At 31.4% G+C, this 19846-nt stretch overlaps 1 protein-coding gene across 3 annotated transcripts in view; it reads right to left on the minus strand.

Moving 5' to 3' along the window:
* The window catches only part of LOC145255539 (membralin-like), a 134079-nt gene that overhangs the window by 69718 nt on the left and 44515 nt on the right, over positions 1-19846 (minus strand). For all 3 annotated transcript variants that reach the window (XM_080113998.1, XM_080114002.1, XM_080114006.1), the window contains exon 2: positions 1889-2232. In XM_080113998.1, coding sequence (XP_079970124.1) covers positions 1889-2188 — 300 coding nt within the window. In that variant the 5' untranslated portion in view covers positions 2189-2232. The remainder of the gene's footprint in view (positions 1-1888; positions 2233-19846) is intronic.

Raw genomic sequence — 19846 nt, forward strand, 5'->3', positions numbered from 1 at the left:
TGCTAGAAACGTGCCGTTCAATTTACTTCTTGTCTAGCATTTTTACGCTCTTTTGCCAAGTTTGTTTACTTTCAGGAAACTGGTTTAGAATGCCGAATAAACAAATATTTAAATACTCAAACGTTTTAAAATTAAATCACTAGTTTTATAAATGATTTATTATAAATACTCCCTATTTATTTCCCCTCCAAAATGATACAATATTAATTTAATTTTTGAAAAAAATCCAAAATATCGCTTATTTGTTTACGTTAAAAACACGACCACGTGCTAACTACATGTTGCAAAATACTTGTGAATATTTAAAATATTCAAACGTAATTTTTACAAATTAATGTACAGAGACGGTTTCTTGTTGCTTATATTGAAATTGAAGCAGTATAGTTACCTATTTGGTGAAATACCGAAGTCGAACAACTTTCATTCATTGACTCGCACATTTTCGCAGTGTTCACGGTTCACGCAATTTTGTCTAAAAGACTTCGAGGTATTACTTTTCTTTCACGTTGCGCATTTTCGCGAATAAAGCTAGGTACAATTTCTTAGCACCATTTTATAGGAAATTGAATAAACTTTAATTTAATATCACGTTTGCCATGGTTATTGTGAATAGTTAATTCACTAGAAGCAAATTAAATCAGAAAAAAATTTAAAAAAGAATTTCGCATATTTTTTTTGTTATATTTGTTGTAATTTTTATACGTAAATAAAGATCATCCTTTGCTTAACTTGATGCTATTTATAGTTTTTTTATAGGACCAATGGCAAAAATTCACAAGAGTTTTAAATAAGAGGTATGATTTTCTTGATTTTTAAAAAATTAGCAGCTAGCGTTCCACGTCAAAATGTTATCACTTTTGTTGGTGCTATTAAAATAAATCAGTAAAATTGAATTTTTATTCAACAAATACAAAATAAACACCATACGAAAGAGGGAAATTTGCTCTTTCATTTAATATATATTTTATCCAAATACAAATGAAATACAGGCTGGTGAACATAACCTAAAGTTGACCATTTTTTACGAATTCCACTCATTTTTCAGGCTGCTGCCGGTACCTATAGTAAGCAATCCAAAAACAAGGTGTGAAAAAATATACAACAAATGTTACCAAAGGCAAAATAAATTACTCTTCTATCTACCCAGATAAAATTTTTGCATTGTAAAAGTATTCTTTTTGGTGCTTATGCACTTGTACTGTGCTATTTTTTTAATAGTATTTTCAAGTTAAATTCAAGCTTTACCAAATCTGTGTTAGGTGAAAGTACAGAATAGTTACAAAACATCCTCCCCTCCCCATGTTAAGAATAGCTTTGTAAATAATGTTATTTCAGCACAGTACATAGACTTCTATAAGGATATTGAAGAAACTGTAATAAGATATATTACAACACTACATTAACCAGATTACTTAAATTTTAGTTTCAACAAAAGGACTATAATATTACGGGGTCTCCATTCATGCTGAACATCCGCAGAATGCCCAGCAGCAATATATTACATATGAAAGATGCCGCTGTGGAATTTCCACAGGTCCTGCTAGTTTGTATTTGGAGTCTTCATAATCTTGAAGGTTATTTTCACGTTTCGATTGATGTAACCTCCAACCTTCAGGTGTATCTTGTCAAACTGGGAAATCTTTCTGTCCAACTCTTGTGGATTAAGTACAGGGTTCCATTAGAAATTCTGTGCAGATACCCTGCATTCAACAAAAAGAGATTCTCGAATTTGACAAGATACACCTGAAGAAAGTCAGAGGTTACACCGATCAAAACATGAAAATAACACTCAAGATTAGAGCAGAAGTTAAAAAAATCCAAATAGGGAAAAACCTTTAGAGCGAATCTGCAAAGATTCAGAACGTAAGAAAATTTAAACCTTATTTACCTTAAGAAGGATGACAAACTCAAAAACTCTTCTGAAAGACACAGGGAAAGTTCTGGCATAAGCAAGGGCGATTCTATAGAAGAGAGCGTGAAACAGCCTGTCGCGTGCATTGACGAAAGGGTTATTTTGCTGTTGCTGCTGTTGCTGCATCCGTCCCATGACACCGGGCGGTACTCCAGCAGCAGTGGCTGCTGCTGCAGCCACTGTGGCCAGATTGTTGCGAACCTGGTCGTTGTTATTGTTGTTGTTATTATTGTTGTTATTGTTCTCCACATGGGGTGGATTGGTCAGTACTGGCATGGTGGCAGCACACACGCACACAGTGTACTGCCTAGTCACTCAGTCTGAAAGAAAGAAAAAAAAAACACCAGTAATAGATTAATATACCAAGAAAGTCTAAAGCATTTTAAACCTTTGGATAATATCTAATTTAATTTTTTGTTGAAAATGAACAATTTTTCCCCTTCAAAAACTTTTTCTCTTTAAATTCTTCCTATTTTTTATCTTTAAGTTATTTATCCTTCATATCTTCTTGAATTTCTTTTTCCTGAATAATTTCCTCAATAAGCATCCTCAAATGGTTTGGCTTACTTATTAAATGTCATATCAACCATTGAGTTAATTCATAAAATAATTTTTAAATTATCTGTGGAGAAAAATACTTTTTTGGCAGCAAGCATCTGCTCATTTTCTTGGCCACAGCTTGTAAAAAAATAAAGGCAATTTTAAAAAATATAAAATTTTAAACTCAAGTATTTTTACCTTAGTAAAAAAAGTTCAAAAACTTTCTAGTTATTAAAAAAATATTTTAAAATATAAAAAGTCAAGTAAAGAATGTTTTAGCAAAAAACTTCAAATTCAGTCTCTCTGAACTGATCTCATAAATAGACCCAAACAGAAATACTAGATTTTAGCAATCATTTTTGACATGCAAGGCTAAATCACTTTTCTTTTAAGGTAAATTGGAACAAACAAAAATGGATATTGAATAGTGGCTTTTTTTACCTCTAAATCACTGAATTCATAAAAGAAACATTAGGTCCTCAGAGACGCCCACTCCCCAGATTTATTTGGTTCCTAGCTTGATCCCCAAATGGTACTTATCTTGGAGGACACCATCCAGGCCCAAACTCCTGTCTTCTCTATTTTTATTCTTAACAGTCCCCATTCCAACTTGAGAATGGGCTTGTCTGTTTTTGGCTCTCAAAACAATCTAGGACACCGTGAACAGTTCTTAATATTTTATTTGAGATATATATATATATATATATATATATATATATATATATATGTGTGTGTTTTTAAGTATCCCATTCTCCATCTCAATGAAATTGTATATATAATTTTTGTTAAAAAAATAAAATAGCATCTGTAGATTAGCTCAGAGTGAATCCATTTTTGGAGAATAAACTAAATGGATGATTTCTGACTCCTATTTCACCATCTTTGACCTTGTGCCACATTTTTTTTTTATGAAGAAAATTCCTTTTTGTAAAATCAAAAATAAAATCAGCCTTGTTTGGCATAAAGATCCACATTGTCACGAAATCTGAATTTATTATTTACATTTCTGAACTATGAAGATGACAGATTTTAAATTTTATAAAATATTCTGGAACTGAATGTTATGTTAAAAATAAGGATTTTCATTAAGTTGAAATAAAAATGCATGAAATAAATGCTATTCTTTGAAAATACTAGAAAATCAAAGGTTATGAAATATTTTATGAAATGACATTTTTTTTTAGAGACATTCGGTGTAATACCTTTTTCAAAAAAGACTAACTAAAAGAATAAAAATAAAGTTTTCATTGAAAAGGTGTATTCCACCCAAAATCTTGGGAAAAATTTTTTTTAATCATTTACTTAATAAAATATTTCATAACATCTTTGGGTTTCTGATATTTTCAAATTAACCTTACAAGAGGTTTTCAAAAATTTGACCAAACTCCTTTTAAATAAATATATATATATTTTTATTTTGGTTATTTTAAGAGATCAACACTTGATTTTATTATGATTTGAATTTATATCCGAGGACTCTTAATAGATGCTGTGTGTGTGTGTGTGTGTGTGTGTGTGTGTGTGTGTGTGTGTGTGTGTGTAATACATTTACTGTTATAAAGTTACTCAATGTTTATCAAAAAGGATAAAACAGCAACAAATTAAAAAAATTTTTAACTAAAAATCAAGACAGGCCTACTTTTCTAGCATTTATATTTAATGTTAATTTCAAGGAGGAGGTGGCGGACTGAAATGAAAACTGACAAAATATGCAAGAACTCTATCGTAACTTGACACTGAACAATCACCACTTGAATTTTATGTGCCTAATTCTTGTACAGATGTTAAGAACTTTTATAGGTTTCAATTGAAAATTGTTTTAGAAAGCAATAATCCTTTGTGTATAGACTATTTTGGTTTACAGTTTCAATTTTATTGCCAAGTGCCTTTATTATTTAATAATGTCATAAAAAAGGATAGATTCAAACGTTTACGATTTGTTACTGCTAAAAAGTAGGACAAAGTTTGAAAAGGTTGATAAAAATTAACAGGACAAAGGTACCCGTTCTTAGACCCTTACCCCTTTTTAAGTATAGACAGTGTATTTTCAGTAGCACAATTATGTTAGCAGTTGAAAATGTTTTAGAACGACATCACCAAAAATCATGCATCATAATTAGTGTTGGGATGATTAATCAGAATTGGAACTTTTTGGGGTATCCGGAGGGGGGGGGGGGAATTGTGCCTATTTTCCGATGCCAAAAAGGATTCTTTTAATTATCTTTTTTTATTTGATTTTGTTTAAAACAAAATCTTCCACTGCTGGTAGTAATAATAAAATAAATATTTATGGATTTTAAACTACCAGTAAAGCTAAAATCTATAGACCCCCTCCCCCGGTGTATTTTTACATTTGAAAAATATGCACATTTAACACGTTTTTATGATAATCGAGAAACATAGAAACTTTATAGTTAAATATTTAGAGATTTATAAAGAATCAGTATCTAATTTGGAATCGTCCCATCACTACTTTTTTTTGTACCTATGCAGAATATGGACTGTGCTGAAATAACATTTCGAAACCCATTCTTAACATGCGAGGGGGGAACATTTAAGCATTTTCACAAATTTAATAAACAAAATAAAAAGCTACTGTAAAAACTGAATTTAACTGAAAAATCCTATCGAAAAAAACAGTACATTTCATATTCTGTATAAGTGCCCCCCCCCCTTTTTGCATATTTTTTCCTGAAAAACTTATTTTATTCATTATCTTTGATTTTTTTTTATCAAACAAAAGAACTCCAAAAACAAATAAAAAAAAATCAAATACTTACTAAATCTTATAAAAATGTTCTTGGTGTATTGATATTCATAATAAAAACCCTCTTTCCATTTAAAAAGAAAATAGAATTTATATATGGATCGTAAAATTGCATTCATCTGCAAAAGATCTAGCTAATTTGCATATTCTTTTAAACATTTATTTTAATTAATTCCTATTAGTTTTTTCAGTTTTCTTATGGGATAATCATCTTCAGTTAACTTACGTGTAATTATATTCATGCAGATATTCTACATGATTTATACTTGCATAATATTTGCGTAAAAAGGTTATCATAAACAAACCTCTTTCTATGTATATTTATGTATGCGTATATATATTTATTTAAAAACTTACCTACCAAACTCCTGTCAGATTTTGGTCTACAAACATTAAACTTAATATATAGGGTATTCGAACCCATGCAAAACTTTATATTTGGGTTTTAGCCAGAGAAAATCTATGCAAAAGTGAAAATTAAAATGGAATTTGCCAGGTGAAGGTCGATAGACGGCATTATGAATAAGTGTTGTGGCCTTATTTTAGGGGTTCACAATATCAAACAGGAGAGTCTGTAAAGTCATGTCAACGATTAGGCTGGCATGGAATCTCAGATTAGAGAGTCCAAAATGGCTGCCTTTCACAGCGATGGGAGAGTCCATGTGAAGACAGGAATAGGGGTGTCAGTTACCCCAGAACAATAGGCATGCATAACGTAATAGCTATTGATTCATGTTTTAATTTTTAGCCTTGCAAACATGTCTTCATAGCTCAGGTATTAATGCCAAAGTAAATCATAAGCTAAATGTTCTGATTCTCGGTGGTGGCGCACAAGTCATTTTTATTTTTAAATCATTACTACATATTAGGTCCAATATAATATAATCTAAGGCAAAAATGAGTATGCGCATTTGTATGCCCAAGAAAGTTACTATTTTGGAGAACATTCCTTATACTCCCTAGATTGTAATATCTCGGATTTGCGAACAATCGTCTATCTTATTTGATCAAGTTTTTAAAAAATCCCTGGTTTCTAGTGTTTGTTTGTCTTTTGTATAAATAAAGCCAAACTGATCGAAGCAAAGCCACACTCGCTTGGCCTTTTGGGCTGGGACATCTTGAAGGCAATCGGCTTTGATCAATGTGGGGGAAATCCATCATATCAGACAATTGCTATTCATTTGAGAGTTTCCCCCTTTTTGGAGGGAGCTGGTTTTTCCCCAACATCGTGGGGAAACAAATAACGGCAGAAAGAAAGCTGAAAGCTTAACTGGCCTTCCGCCAGACGTTCATTTCTGTGCCTGCGTGATTCTTAACTCCTTCATTTTTCATCGCTAAATTTAAATACTTTACACTCCGCTCATATCATGGCACACCAATAAACTCAGGTTTTCTTTCACTTTCTTTTCCGCCTTCACGTTACGGGTTCGAGCCTGCCTACCTACCACTTTTTTTTTTTGAAACCTGCATTAATCAAAATATATTTAAACAAATAGTAATGTCAGGCAGTCTGCTAGTTTTTTTTTATAACAGAGCATAAACAGCATTTATCATTTTGATAACAAAACAATATTACCAAATAATAAAAAGGTAATGACCTTGTTTTAGACAGTGTCGGTAGGTGTGGAAAATGGGCCATCACCACGGAGGAGACCTCTGGCCCTGCAAAAATAAGTCAGAGTAGCGCCATCTGCGTTCCCCAAGTGAGGGTGCCTCAGACAACTGTTTCTTTTCCATTTACTTGCTCTCCCATGAGGGAAAAGTTAGACACAAGGTCAGTTTTTAAACTGTGCTTCATTTGATATTTTAAAATTGAACACAATTAAAAATAAAATGTTGCTTTACTTTTAACGTAGATATTGTTCTCAAAAACTAATATTCCAGAATGACGTTTCACAATGATTACATGCGCTTTGTTTTATGATTACATTTCATAAACATTGACTAACAAAAATAAAATGTTACTTTAGTTTTACAGTAGATATACTTCTGTTTACATTATGTGATTTAGTGGTGTCCACTGAACGAGCCCCTTTCAGTTACCGAAAGATTCCAGTTTGTTTAAAGCAGTCATTTCGAGAATCGTAAAGTCGTGCGTTTGTCGTAGAGCAGTCAGTAAAAGCATTCTTTCTTTGCACCTCCTTTTATAACTGACGTTAAATGTTTGATCCTGATCTCTGCAGCTATTTTTTTTTTCAATCCCTATAACCGGTTACAGCTGATATTTACATTGTTTTTAGAGCGTAGATTAATTTTTTTTCTTTCTATATTTTGGAGACACGCAAATAAACCAAAATAAATGTTTTCTTTTCTAATTCACCATAATTTTATTTACACGAAAATAACTCACTAAACAAATTGTTTGGACCTATTTTACACCAAATTCATTTCAGGTATATATAACCAATATTTCTTTCATAAATTATATAATAATTCTGTTGTCTAACATTTAACATTTAAAAAGCTTTACATTGTTTCAATCTCTAAATTGTTCTAGTTATATTGTTTATAATAGAAACAAAATCCTGTATATATTGCTCAAAATAAGAATTGTTTATTATTTAAAAACTGTCAATTTCTGAAAAAACCGTGTACATTTTTACGTGGTAACGTACATGTGACTACAGGAATTTACATCTCTTTAAATGACAGAGGGTTCGAGAGTTTTTGCCACCTCAACTCTAGTCTTGTCAACAAAAAATACAATGTTCTGAACAATACCCTGTCTGCCAGCTTAGTATGCTGGAGCCAAACGACATTGCAACCACCGATTTTTGTTGTTTATTCATAGTATTTGCACGTGGGATTCCTAACAGCAAATAGCAAAGTTACATTTATAGCAAATTGTGACAACCCCCACCCCCCACACACAAAATGGCGTGTCAATTCTGAAAGCCGTAAGCCGTTCTGGAGGGGACGGGTCTATTCTGAAAGGTGTTCTCGGGGGAGAGGGGAGGTTATTCCGAAAGGCCTTCTTGGGGGAGAGGAGGGGGTTTATTCCGAAAGGCCTTGGCGGGGGAGGGGGGGGTCTATCCCGAAAGGCCTTCTTGGGAGAGAGGGGGGGGGTCTATTCCGAAAGGCCTTCTTGGGAGAGAGGGGGGGGTCTATTCTGAAAGCCGTTCTTAAAATGAGAAGCTGTACTTTAAATTTTTATGCAAGGTGGGGAGGGGGGGGGTGATGTATGCTACAACTGGGCAACGCCAGTTAACGGGTCCTGCTAGTCTTAAAATAAAAATACCCAAATTTTTTTTATACCTGACCATAAAACAAAACTATTAGATACAAAATAGAATAACATTTATAACAAAAATTTATTTAAACAGACTTAAAAATGTTGTGCAAATTAAGTAGCCAATCAGTAAAGTTTTGTTTTTTGTTTATATAATCCGGAGGATATTCTAGTTAATTCTAGTTTACTAGAAATTTTAGACAATTAACATAATAGTAAGCTTTCGTTAATGGGACGAGAGACCAGGATTCAATTTTCAGTAGATGAATACCAAAAACGTTCAAAATAATACTGGATGCTCCTTAGCTAAAAACTCAGCATTATATCAATGAGGAGAATAAGTGGACAAATCCTGGAAAGGAGTAGCACTCCTCCCTACACCTTTAAGTGTAGTAGTTCATGAAAAGGGGAACTTTGGGTTGCCCTCAATTATGGTCAGCTACTTTATAGTTGTGCGTGTATCCATATAGTTGTAATTATTAATGATAATATAACCATTCATTATTTCTATAAAAGAATTCCTAAAAGCATGCAGCAACATCCTGTTTGACAACCTAAGTGTATGAAAACTCCAAAACGTTAATGAATCCAGATTGGTTAACATTTATACAATGAACTGGTGCAAGCATGCACTATTGATTTACAATTCTTGCAGCCAAGCAAAAAAAGTTAAATCTTTGGCCAAGAAAATGTAAGGTATTTGAGAATGAAAACCTCCAATAACTCCAGGAAGTATATCATGCACATCATTGACAAAATATTTTGGTACATCAAACTAATTAAGAAAATGAATATAAATATATTTTTTTTTAATTAGTAGCACAAATTAAGAGCTAAGTAAGTCCCTTGCTCTGTTAGAAGACTGTCAGAGATTTATAACATTTTTCTATAAAACAAATTCCGAGTTCAAATGATATTACTGAAATGTAACCAAAATAAAAATAAGTATTTTCTGTATTTTTATAGAATCACTCCCATCGTCACCCCCCCCCCTTTTCAACACCAAAATCTCCAGGGCTTAAAAATAATTTTTTTACTGTTATTTCATCCCAAACAAGGTACATTGCTGTAAAGGGTTACTATTTGGAACAAATTTATACGAATACCATGTAGTAAGTTGGGCAGTGAGATACCCGTTTACATTACACTTTAACTTCTGTATATCAGTACAGTCAGGGAAGTAAGGACACGGGAAGGAATTCTAAAATCTAGCAATCCAAGGAAAGCTATTTGTGTATAAGGCTTTACAGCATCTAGGGATCTCTATAGTATAGGGGTGAGATTTTGCTGCTTGACAAATTTGTTGGACCGTACTACATCTAGGGGGTACAAGTGCATAGGTCCATCAAAGCACATTTCATCAAAATATTTGTAAAACAGGCACAGATTGAAAACAAGAGTGATTTAATAAAATTATCCTTTTAGTGATGAATTGAAGATTTCTACAGATAAAACCGTTTTAAAATATCAATTGTTGCAGATGGATTTCGAATTTGAAAAAAAAAAAAAATGTTTAAATATTGGATAGCAAAATAAAACAGCAATAAAATCCAGTAAAAAATGCTAAAATGTAAACAAGCTGTAAACCGAAATTCTATGGTATTAAAAGATAATGTGGATAGATAGGATTGTAAAAATATCAATACTTCAATAGTGTTTGATTGATCATCTTTTAAAATGAATATTAAGTAAAACAGATGCTAAATCGAATATGATATCTTGGATACTGAAATTATACTATATTATGAAAAATAATTTATGTAATTAGGATGCTACAAAATTTAAAAAAATAAAATGTCATCTTAATATTTTACTGTTCACATTTTTCGTTTTTGTTTTGTTTACTAATCTAAATCTGTTTATCTACTCTCCACTTATAAGGTATTCACCCTGGGTGGGTTGAACAGACTTCTTCCAAAGGAGGAAGTGTCAAAAGAATAAATTCACATGCAGTCCTCTGGTCACCTATATTTGGTGTAAATATTTTCAGACAGCCTGATCTGGTAGTACCATATGCCTTAACAAGTATTACCACTGGGTACGACTTGAAGACATCCAGTGGTGAAGCCCCATTTGGGGGCCGTGGAGGATGTAGAGCTGACCCTCAGTTACCATTGCTTCTATGTCGACTATTCTCCACTTCTCATAACCGAATTTTGGTTTAGCTGCAGTACTGTATTCATTTCACCTGTTCTGTATTGATTTTTTTTTTTTTTTTTTGCAATGTCTAGTTTTAAAAAGTCAATGACATTTGGCAATATACAAGGCTATTTACCAGTTATGTTATACAAACTTTTTCAGTAGGATCAACAGTATTTTTGTTATACATGCTAATATTGATTAAAATTATGGTATCATGACAACTATAGTAGATTGTAACTAATATAATTTAAATACATAAATGTGGGTATTTAAAAAAAAAAACAGAAAAAAAACAAACATTAAATTCTAAGTTACAAAAGGTCATGTTTTGTAAGAAAAATCCCATTAATGAGTTTAATGTTTATATATTGGATTAAATTGAAAAAGAATTTTTTTCAGATTTGAAAGAAATGAAACATTGAAATAAATATTTATAATATACAATTTTTAAAACCATGATTAAAAATGTAAACCGTTCACTCAAAATATTTGGTTCTTGCATCATATAGTTACAATTTAATTTCCATAATTTAAATGCAGGTGTTTCCTTTTATCAAGTTGGTAACAATAGAAAAAAAAATTAGTTTGCTAACAATTTTGTTCAATTAATAATCAAACTATCCTGTACTAAATAAATTAAATTTTCAAAATAAAAAAAAATCTTATTAGTCTGGGGAAAAATCCGGCTTACATTAAACAAAGAAACAGTACCAGGAAACGTCAGGTTGGTATAACTAGTCTATATAAATAAAACAGTAGATGTAGTGAATGTGTGTGAAAATATTTAACCGATAAACTCTTAAATTACTGGTTAAATAACACTGAAATTAACAGTAAATAGTAATCCTACACCAAGGATGGTTTATAATGAATAAAATCATTTGGATGGATGAGTACAAAATGGCAAGTTAAAAAGCAAAATGCTCATTTCAATTTGCCGACATAATTACTTTTGTGCATGCAAAATTCATTCATAGCTTCCAGTGGTTTAATTTTAAATCTTCCTTATCTATCTGCCGATAGCTTGAGGAATAGGGAACATGGCTGGAGCATTAAATGCTTTGGTTTCGAATCTAGCTAATGGAACCCAAGCCATTTTTTTTTTAAACTTGAAATAAGTATTATTTATATAGTATAATATATGAATCGGGACAAGATCAAAGTGTAGTATCTGTTCTTCAGATGCTGCACTTCTATTTCTGGTTCTCTTTCGGTGGAGGAGAAATCCTTCACGACTGAGACAATTTTTATTTTTGTACCTTTTCTCCACGTTAAAAATCGACCCTGGTGTCTAACTCTGTCCCGTGGGGAGGCATAGTAAATAGGTACAATATTGTGTAATACAATGTTATATAATACAATATATATTATAATATTCAATAAGAATTGGCTTTGTATAATAAATATATTATTTAACTTGCATGAATCAAAATATATTTAAGCATAGTTTACGATTGGGCAAGTCCACCACTCTGCCGCTATATAATAAAATATAGAAATTCTCAATTTTCATTTAAAATTAAACTAGCAGACTGCCCAGCACTGCCTAGTCATAAAATATGACTACATATATTTTAATTTATACAGATCTTGTATTTATCATTATAGAGCTTAAATTTCTGCTGATCATTATACTGTACCCAATATATATTAGTGATTTCAAAAGTTAAATATATGTCTTGGGTGGCATCAGCTAGTATCAAAACCAAAACATTTAGCTATCTAGCGGCATTCGCTACCATCTGAGCTAATGACACATGCATATCAAAACATGACATTAATGCAATTAAGTGTATATTCGTGCAGGGATAGAGCATACACATGTTGAACTACACTTGCCAAGTTCCAATTTTGATCGCTTAGCAGTTATTTTTCTGGCTAAAAACTAAACAGATTTTGTTCCACAGGTCTGAATATCCCATATATCAAGTCTCAAATCTAAAAACCAAAAATTTACACTGACTAAATGCAACTCCAAATGCTATGCAATTATTCACAATGTAGAAAATATGCACAAATAGAACTGCATAATAATGAAATAAAACTAATCATCCAATAAAACAAAAACAAACAGTAAATTAAGAATTTCATTTTGCAAATTAGATATTTTTGAAGTTGCTGATATATACATAACCAAGTATATAAGAAAGTTATATTCACTTTTAAAATAGAAAAGTAGGCTTTTAATATAAATATCAATGCGACAAAATTTTATATATGTATAGATTTATAAAAATTTAAAACTTATGGCTAAATCAGGTGGCCATCCTCTTAGATTATGCCAAGAGAGGTAGCAAGTAAAAAAAAAAAAAAAAGGGTACAGAGAGTAAAAAAAGGGTAGAGAGAGTAAAAAAGGGTAGAGAGAGTAAAAAAGGGTAGAGAGAGTAAAAAAGGGTAGAGAGAGTAAAAAAGGGTAGAGAGAGTAAAAAAGGGTAGAGAGATATCTTCATTGTCATTGAAGGTCAATTTAGAATGCCAGGAAATCAGACATTTTGACAAGCTCTCAATCAAAGCAAGTTTTGTCTGGCAATTAAATACATTTTAAAAAATTAATCGAGTAATAACAAACAAAAAAATTCACTATAAATCAGTCATAAAACACACGTATGTGAAATTATTTTATAATTTCATAAAAAAAAAAATACTGCATTTGTTTTATAAACATTCTTTCTCAATAGAATATCAAAGAACTATTAATAACTTTAGTTTTATCTTTGTATTTATAATTTGAGATATTTGTTCAGTTTTCTATTGTTTATAGTAACAAAAATAGTAATGAATATATATCAAGGGGAGGTAATGCCTGGGAGGATAGTATCATAACAAAACGGATACTACCCTCCCCTATGAATAAGTATTAAAAGAGCAATACATTAGTTTGAATCATAGTAATCTGAACCAAGTATTAAAAGTTATTTAGAACAAATCTAATAGTAATATCTCTTAAGAAAAAAAAAAGAAAAAAAAAAGAAAAGTTTCACGTGACTGGTGTAAATGCCAGCAGTTGTTTTGGCGAAGAAATAGCTAATCTGTCTTTGCAGAATTGGTTATTGAAGCTAAAATTTTCGTTCAATTTCATTAATAAATCAAATGTTATAAACATGCTATTCTATTGTTGGTCCTGAAATAAATTTTAAGCACTTTCAAATCTTGAATATTAATCATACCATCAGTTCTGTCCGCATTTTAATCACTTGAATTTTACTGATAAATGGAAACACAGAATGACATTTAAATATTTATATATCACTAGAAGTATACCCATCCCAGAACGAGTAAAATTCATTCCCCCACCCTTTCCCAAAACAGTTTTACACCACTTTTATGTCAGTGGAAAGCTCAATCGTTATTACAAGCAATAATAACTAATAAAATATTACTTTTACTCGGCCAAGGCAAATGAAACAAGAACAATCTACCTTGATGGATTAAATAAATGGTTCAGTTTGAAATTCTATATGTTTTCCCCGAATTAAACAAAGATTCTAGAGTTCGAAAAGACGCATATGAAATTGGAGGTTACATTGGCAGAAATGTTGGGAAAATAATCCAAATTATCAATCCTCATTTCAAAAATGTCAAAACAAGTATAAAATCATACAGTGAAAATTTCTTAGGATTGTGACCCAATGTTGGTTGGTTGCTTTGTTTTACGGCATATCAACCTTTTTCAGGTTATTTAATGCTGAATCAAGTTATTTTGGAAAAAAGTTGTTTCAAGTTATTTATATTGTTAAATATTTATTCCTGGTGTTTGGTTTAGTGGTTATGTTATATGTAAAGAGAGTAGGGAAAAAGGAAAAGGGGGAAGGTGGGCTGCTTTTCGTATTTTATTTTGCACAACATAAATTTTGAAAAAGGGAATAGAAAAACAAAACTCAAATGTTAGGTGCATTTTATCTCAGGAAGCCAATATCTTTAGACAGCCTGACCCAATGTTGAAATGAAAAACTGTTGGCAGAATGCAACAAATGAATACTTGATCGAATGTGAAAGAGTTCAGTATGATACTTTGAAAAGATTTCAAGAGGATGGGGGGGGGTATAAAAAAATGTACGGTGTCTTCAATATAAAAATTGATTTCTTAAATTTTTTTTTTTTTTACACAACCAAAGGCAATGAATAAAAATGAACTAAAATCCAACTTACGAAAATACTAGAATTTCTACCAAGACGGTTAAAATTCCGCAGTTCTGTACCATGTTTATGTCCCTTATGAAAATTAAAATCAAGATATACTAACCCTCATGCCTAAACCTTTTCTTTTTAATTTTGATTCTAGAAAATGTGTAAAATTTAAGGTTGAAACCTAAACTTTTAACTTAAAACGGAAATTAGTAAATCTTGCTTAATTCTAATGAATATGGATGAAATTCAATGCTATTCTGATATATTTGAATTTTTAAAAGTGAGAGTATACCATATGTCCTTAAAGCCCTTTAAAATACTCTAAAGAAACTGAAATTTGGGGAATATTAATAGATATTAAATATCTATTGTTAGATTTTGAAAATTCAGAGTATCTTAATTTTAAAAAAGGGCTATAAAAATAGCCTTTTTATAGCACTAAATTCTGAATGTAACCTACATTACACCCTCTTACATCCAGCAGTAGTGTTCCAAAATTTATAATGACCAATAATTAGTTTAGGAGTGAATTCTGTACATGTATAACTATACACACAGACCCAACTATAGAGAAATGGATTTGTAATTAATACAAAATATGGACACATACCAGTCTTTGTAATATGTGAATATATGAAAAGGCAAACTTATCTGATTTTGTCCCAAAAATCTTTTGACAGATCTGTTCTGGCATTGAGACAACTGCATGTCACAAAACTAATCTGAACGAAATAGAAGCAATGAACAAATGAACGTTGTCACTTTAGTGATTAAACCAAAACTAGGGGGAAAAAAAAAATCAGAGTAATTTGACAAACATGTTATCTCAACAGACCAAAACGGGAGAAAAGGGGAAGTGAACATGGAAAAAAATCCAGTATTATTTTTTACCATTTTATTAAATAAGTGAACTATATTAATTAATATTAATTAATGATTACTAAATTCAAACCAAATTCGAAACAAAAAAAAATAAAATGAGTTGACAAGCAACACAGAATCAGAAACAGATAAAATATTCAAACCTCATTGAAACTTGTTTAAAAACAATGAATAGAATAAATGTGCATATAAAATTTGAAAATAAAAAAAACTAAACTAAAATGAATATATATTTTTAAAGGTTTTTTAAAAGTGCCTAACAAAAATATTTATTGGAAAAAGGTAGAAAACATAAAAAAAATGAAAAGTATATCAACCTCATTACTACAGGCGACTGATATGATTGTTTAGCTGTTTGGGAGAAGACACTACGCTTGTGTTCAAGTTCTAGTATATTCAATCTATGTCCATACATTTAAAGATTAATCCAAAATAGTTAATTCTAAATTCTGGAGATGTAACTTAATCTAGCTAAATACTCAATGGATATAAAATGTTAGTTTTGGGTCCCCTTTTTTGTTACATATTTTTCATCAGACTAGTTACTTTCACGTTGGACTCTAATTCTATCAATTTATGCAATTTGATTATCCTTCAATATAAGACCATAAGAAAAAAATAAATTGATTTGAGAATCTTAAGATGACCCCCTCTCCTCAATGTGTTTGTGGCATTATAGCGAATGTGAACTTTAGCTAGGATTAGCATTGACTACCCAAGGTACAGTGACGAGAATGACCAAAGACCTCCCAATTTTTGAGTGCTCGTGTCTAATTTTGTTTTTTTGTAACATTTCATGAAAATAAAATATATACAACTCAAAATGAGACCATTAAGAAAAACACCTAATTTATTTAAAAAAAAAAAAAAAAGGTGACATTTTTATCTGAAAATAAACCTTTAATATAATTTATCACCTACTAAATCTAAAAGTTTTATTTTCACTGAATAAAAATGCTTAATATATGTTAGGAAAGCACAGGTGTTGCTTTCAATGGCTTCAGAAAAATAAATAATTGTTTCTGATTTTCTTTAAGGGAAAATCATTTTGAACATATTTTCAACTGTTTTTCTAAGCAACTTTCGTAAATCATTTTATCAGGTTCCATCAACATTTGTTTTTAATCTAGATAGAAGTCATGCAATCATCTTCATAATAAAGTTCATAGCAACAATGAAACTATCGACACCAATTAAAAAGAATGCAATCTTTCATCATATTCAGGTGAACATCCGTTTTACAGGTTAGCATGAACTGAACAGCTTTTGGAAATTGACTTTTAAACTAACCTATCTCTGAGGATCTAAATTAAAATTTTATAACAGCACTTGTTCACATTGCTATATGGAAGTGAAAATTGGCATCTCAAAATCAGTCATGAGAAATACTTAGATGCGTTTGATTCTGAATGTCTTAGAAAGATTCGATCAAATAGAGTGACCGAATTACCAGCCAAAAAGTCAAATTACATTAACCAACAAGTAGTATCATCAATAATTTGCAGATGACGTCTAGGCTGGCTCAGGCCTACCTTAAGAATATTGTCTCCAGAGAGAATTACCAACCAAGTGCTTCAAGTTTATCTTGTTTAGCCAATCAGTACGCATTTATCAGGCAGAGAGTCACTTGCACTTCACTTCAAATGAACAAAGAAAGGGGTGAAGTACAGATCAAGTGAACCTGCCTGATAAATGCATACCGATTGGCTGTGTTAAATAGGTATGTGAATAACAAAGAATCTGATTGGCAAACTAGGAAACTCAACACTACATTAATATATAAAAGCACAAGGTAACATCAATATCATGCAATAAATTCTCATAAGGATGAAATGCAAAAATTTCTGTGTAGCTTAATTGCCACATACATACACACACACACACATATACATATATATATATATATATATATATGTGTTTTTGCTTATTTCTTCAGTTATTTTTTATATACAAGATTGATGAAAACAATAACTACCTTTTCTACATTTAGCTATACTCGTTTGTAACTATATAAAAATAAACACTATTAGTTTAAGTGATTTTAATTTTCAAGGTTTGGGGCAAACTTAAGTGGATGGATTGACAGATAAAATTAATCAAAAAGATCTAACTGAGCGATGATAATATCTAAAACAAACATCGGTTGTCCTATGTACAAAATTGTCCACTGTAGATTCAAATTATTTGATATTGGACCAAAGGAAGTTATAACATTTCACTCCAAATCCACAGAAAAAAGTTTAAAAGATTAGATTTATCTTTAAATAAGCGAATGACAAAAAAAATGTTTTAATTATTAAAACGTAAATAAATATTCCTTGGAAAATAAAACTATTGTTTACGCATTAGTAACAATGCTGAATTAGATTTGATAAAATCTCAAAATCTAATAGAATGGGGAGGGGGGTATGTAACTGAAAGTTCAATTTTTATAAATAAAGGATTCTAAAAATTTCTTTTACTTACAATATATTTATTTAATTTGGCAAAAACATTTTATGCTTTTTAGAGGAGGAATTGAGAAATTTTATACACCTATTGTCCAATGCTGGTTGTATACTTAATGTTGAACATTTCATGATAGTAATATACTTCTGAACTGAAGTGTAGAGATAATTCAAGGCAATTGAATTAGGTGGGTCAGCTTGAACACCATAGCAGAAGTGGATAGTTGATTAATTAATTAGTTAAACTAAGCAATATATAGATCAAGAGAAATTGAATCAGTTATTGTCAATTTTAGTCTAAAATTGAATTTTTTTTTTTTTTTTTTTTTTTTTTTTTTTTACATGGGAGTCATCACTTATCAAGGCCCAGAGGTCACTCGAGAATAAGGGTTAATAGGTATACATTAGTCAATGGGATTATAACGTAGTAATCATAAGTAGTGGAAACTTTGTAACTTGGATTACTTAGGGGGATGATTCATGAAAAACTTGTTTACGTTGGACTTGAAGACAAACAAATTGTAGTTAGCTGGAAAGCAGGCAAATGGAAGAGTTCCACAGGTGTGCAGTTCTAAGAAAAAAAAGATTTGTTCATGGAATCTACATTTAGGTTTAGGCACAGATAAAGAGTGTGGGAAATTATTGATAGTGGTTTTGGCTAAACAAGTGTTTTTCATGAAAGTTTGGCGCGGAGGGACCATAGACTAGAGCTCAGACGAACACTTGCCATGAAAATATTGATAAAGCAGAAACAGGCTTGCAACGTTTCTTCTGTGGAAAAGCGGTTATAGGGAAGAGAAAAGGGTATCCCTCACTAAGCTACGAAGTCTACTTTGAACTGTCAAGGAAGGTAAAGCTGCTTCTAGTAACTCCTGCCCAGATGTGGCAACAGTACTCCATCATTGGCCGTACCTGGCTTTTATAGGAGTGAGATATCTACTGGAGCGGTAGAAGGATCCTACCATTTTTCCAGCGGCCTTAGCAATGGATTTGATATACATATTCAATTTCAGATCAGAAGTAAAGGTCAAGCCCAGAAGCTTGTCAAAATATGAAGCCTCTCCAAGACGAGAGCCATTCATTTCAATTGATGCCAGATGAGGATCAGAGCGATGATATAAAGATTGGAGCTTGGTTTTAGATGCATTAAAAGAAACCAGCCACCACTTTCCTCCATTGTACCACATGCTCAAGATCAGAGGAGAGAGAGTCAGAGAGAAGATGATCATTTACGGCCTTTGATGTGTTGCTATAGATGGTAGTGTCGTCAGCATAAATGTAAACGAATGATCTTAGGATGTTATTTGGAAAATCATTGATGTAGATCAGGAAGAGAGTTGGGCCCAGGACAGACTCCTGCGGGACTCCAGCATTAATACTGTGGGCCTCTGATTTCTGCCCATCAACTACTACTCTTATGAACCTATCTGATAAATGATTTAATAATTGAGAAAACATTTCCAGCTATACCATAGCTCGATATCTTATGAAGTAGACCTTTATGCCATACCCTATCAAAGGCCTTTGACATGTCAAGAGTAAATCTTCTATAATATAAATTTCACTTGTCTGTTTAAATATATGTATGCATGTATGTTTGCCTAAAACTTTCAGCAGAGGCGGTGGATTTTCATGAGATCGGTATCATTTTGAAGCTCGCCCTTTTGGATGACAAATATCAAAAAATTGGCTAAAAACATTAATACCTTCACCTTCAACTAGGCACTTTTCTACAAGGAGGGGGGGGTCGCTTTTTTCGCAGATATTTTTGAAAGTCATCCCCTCTTTTTGATTAACTA

The sequence above is a fragment of the Euprymna scolopes genome, chromosome 3 (assembly GCF_053919585.1).
Source record: "Euprymna scolopes isolate OS-2025 chromosome 3, ASM5391958v1, whole genome shotgun sequence".
Taxonomy (NCBI): domain Eukaryota; kingdom Metazoa; phylum Mollusca; class Cephalopoda; order Sepiida; family Sepiolidae; genus Euprymna; species Euprymna scolopes.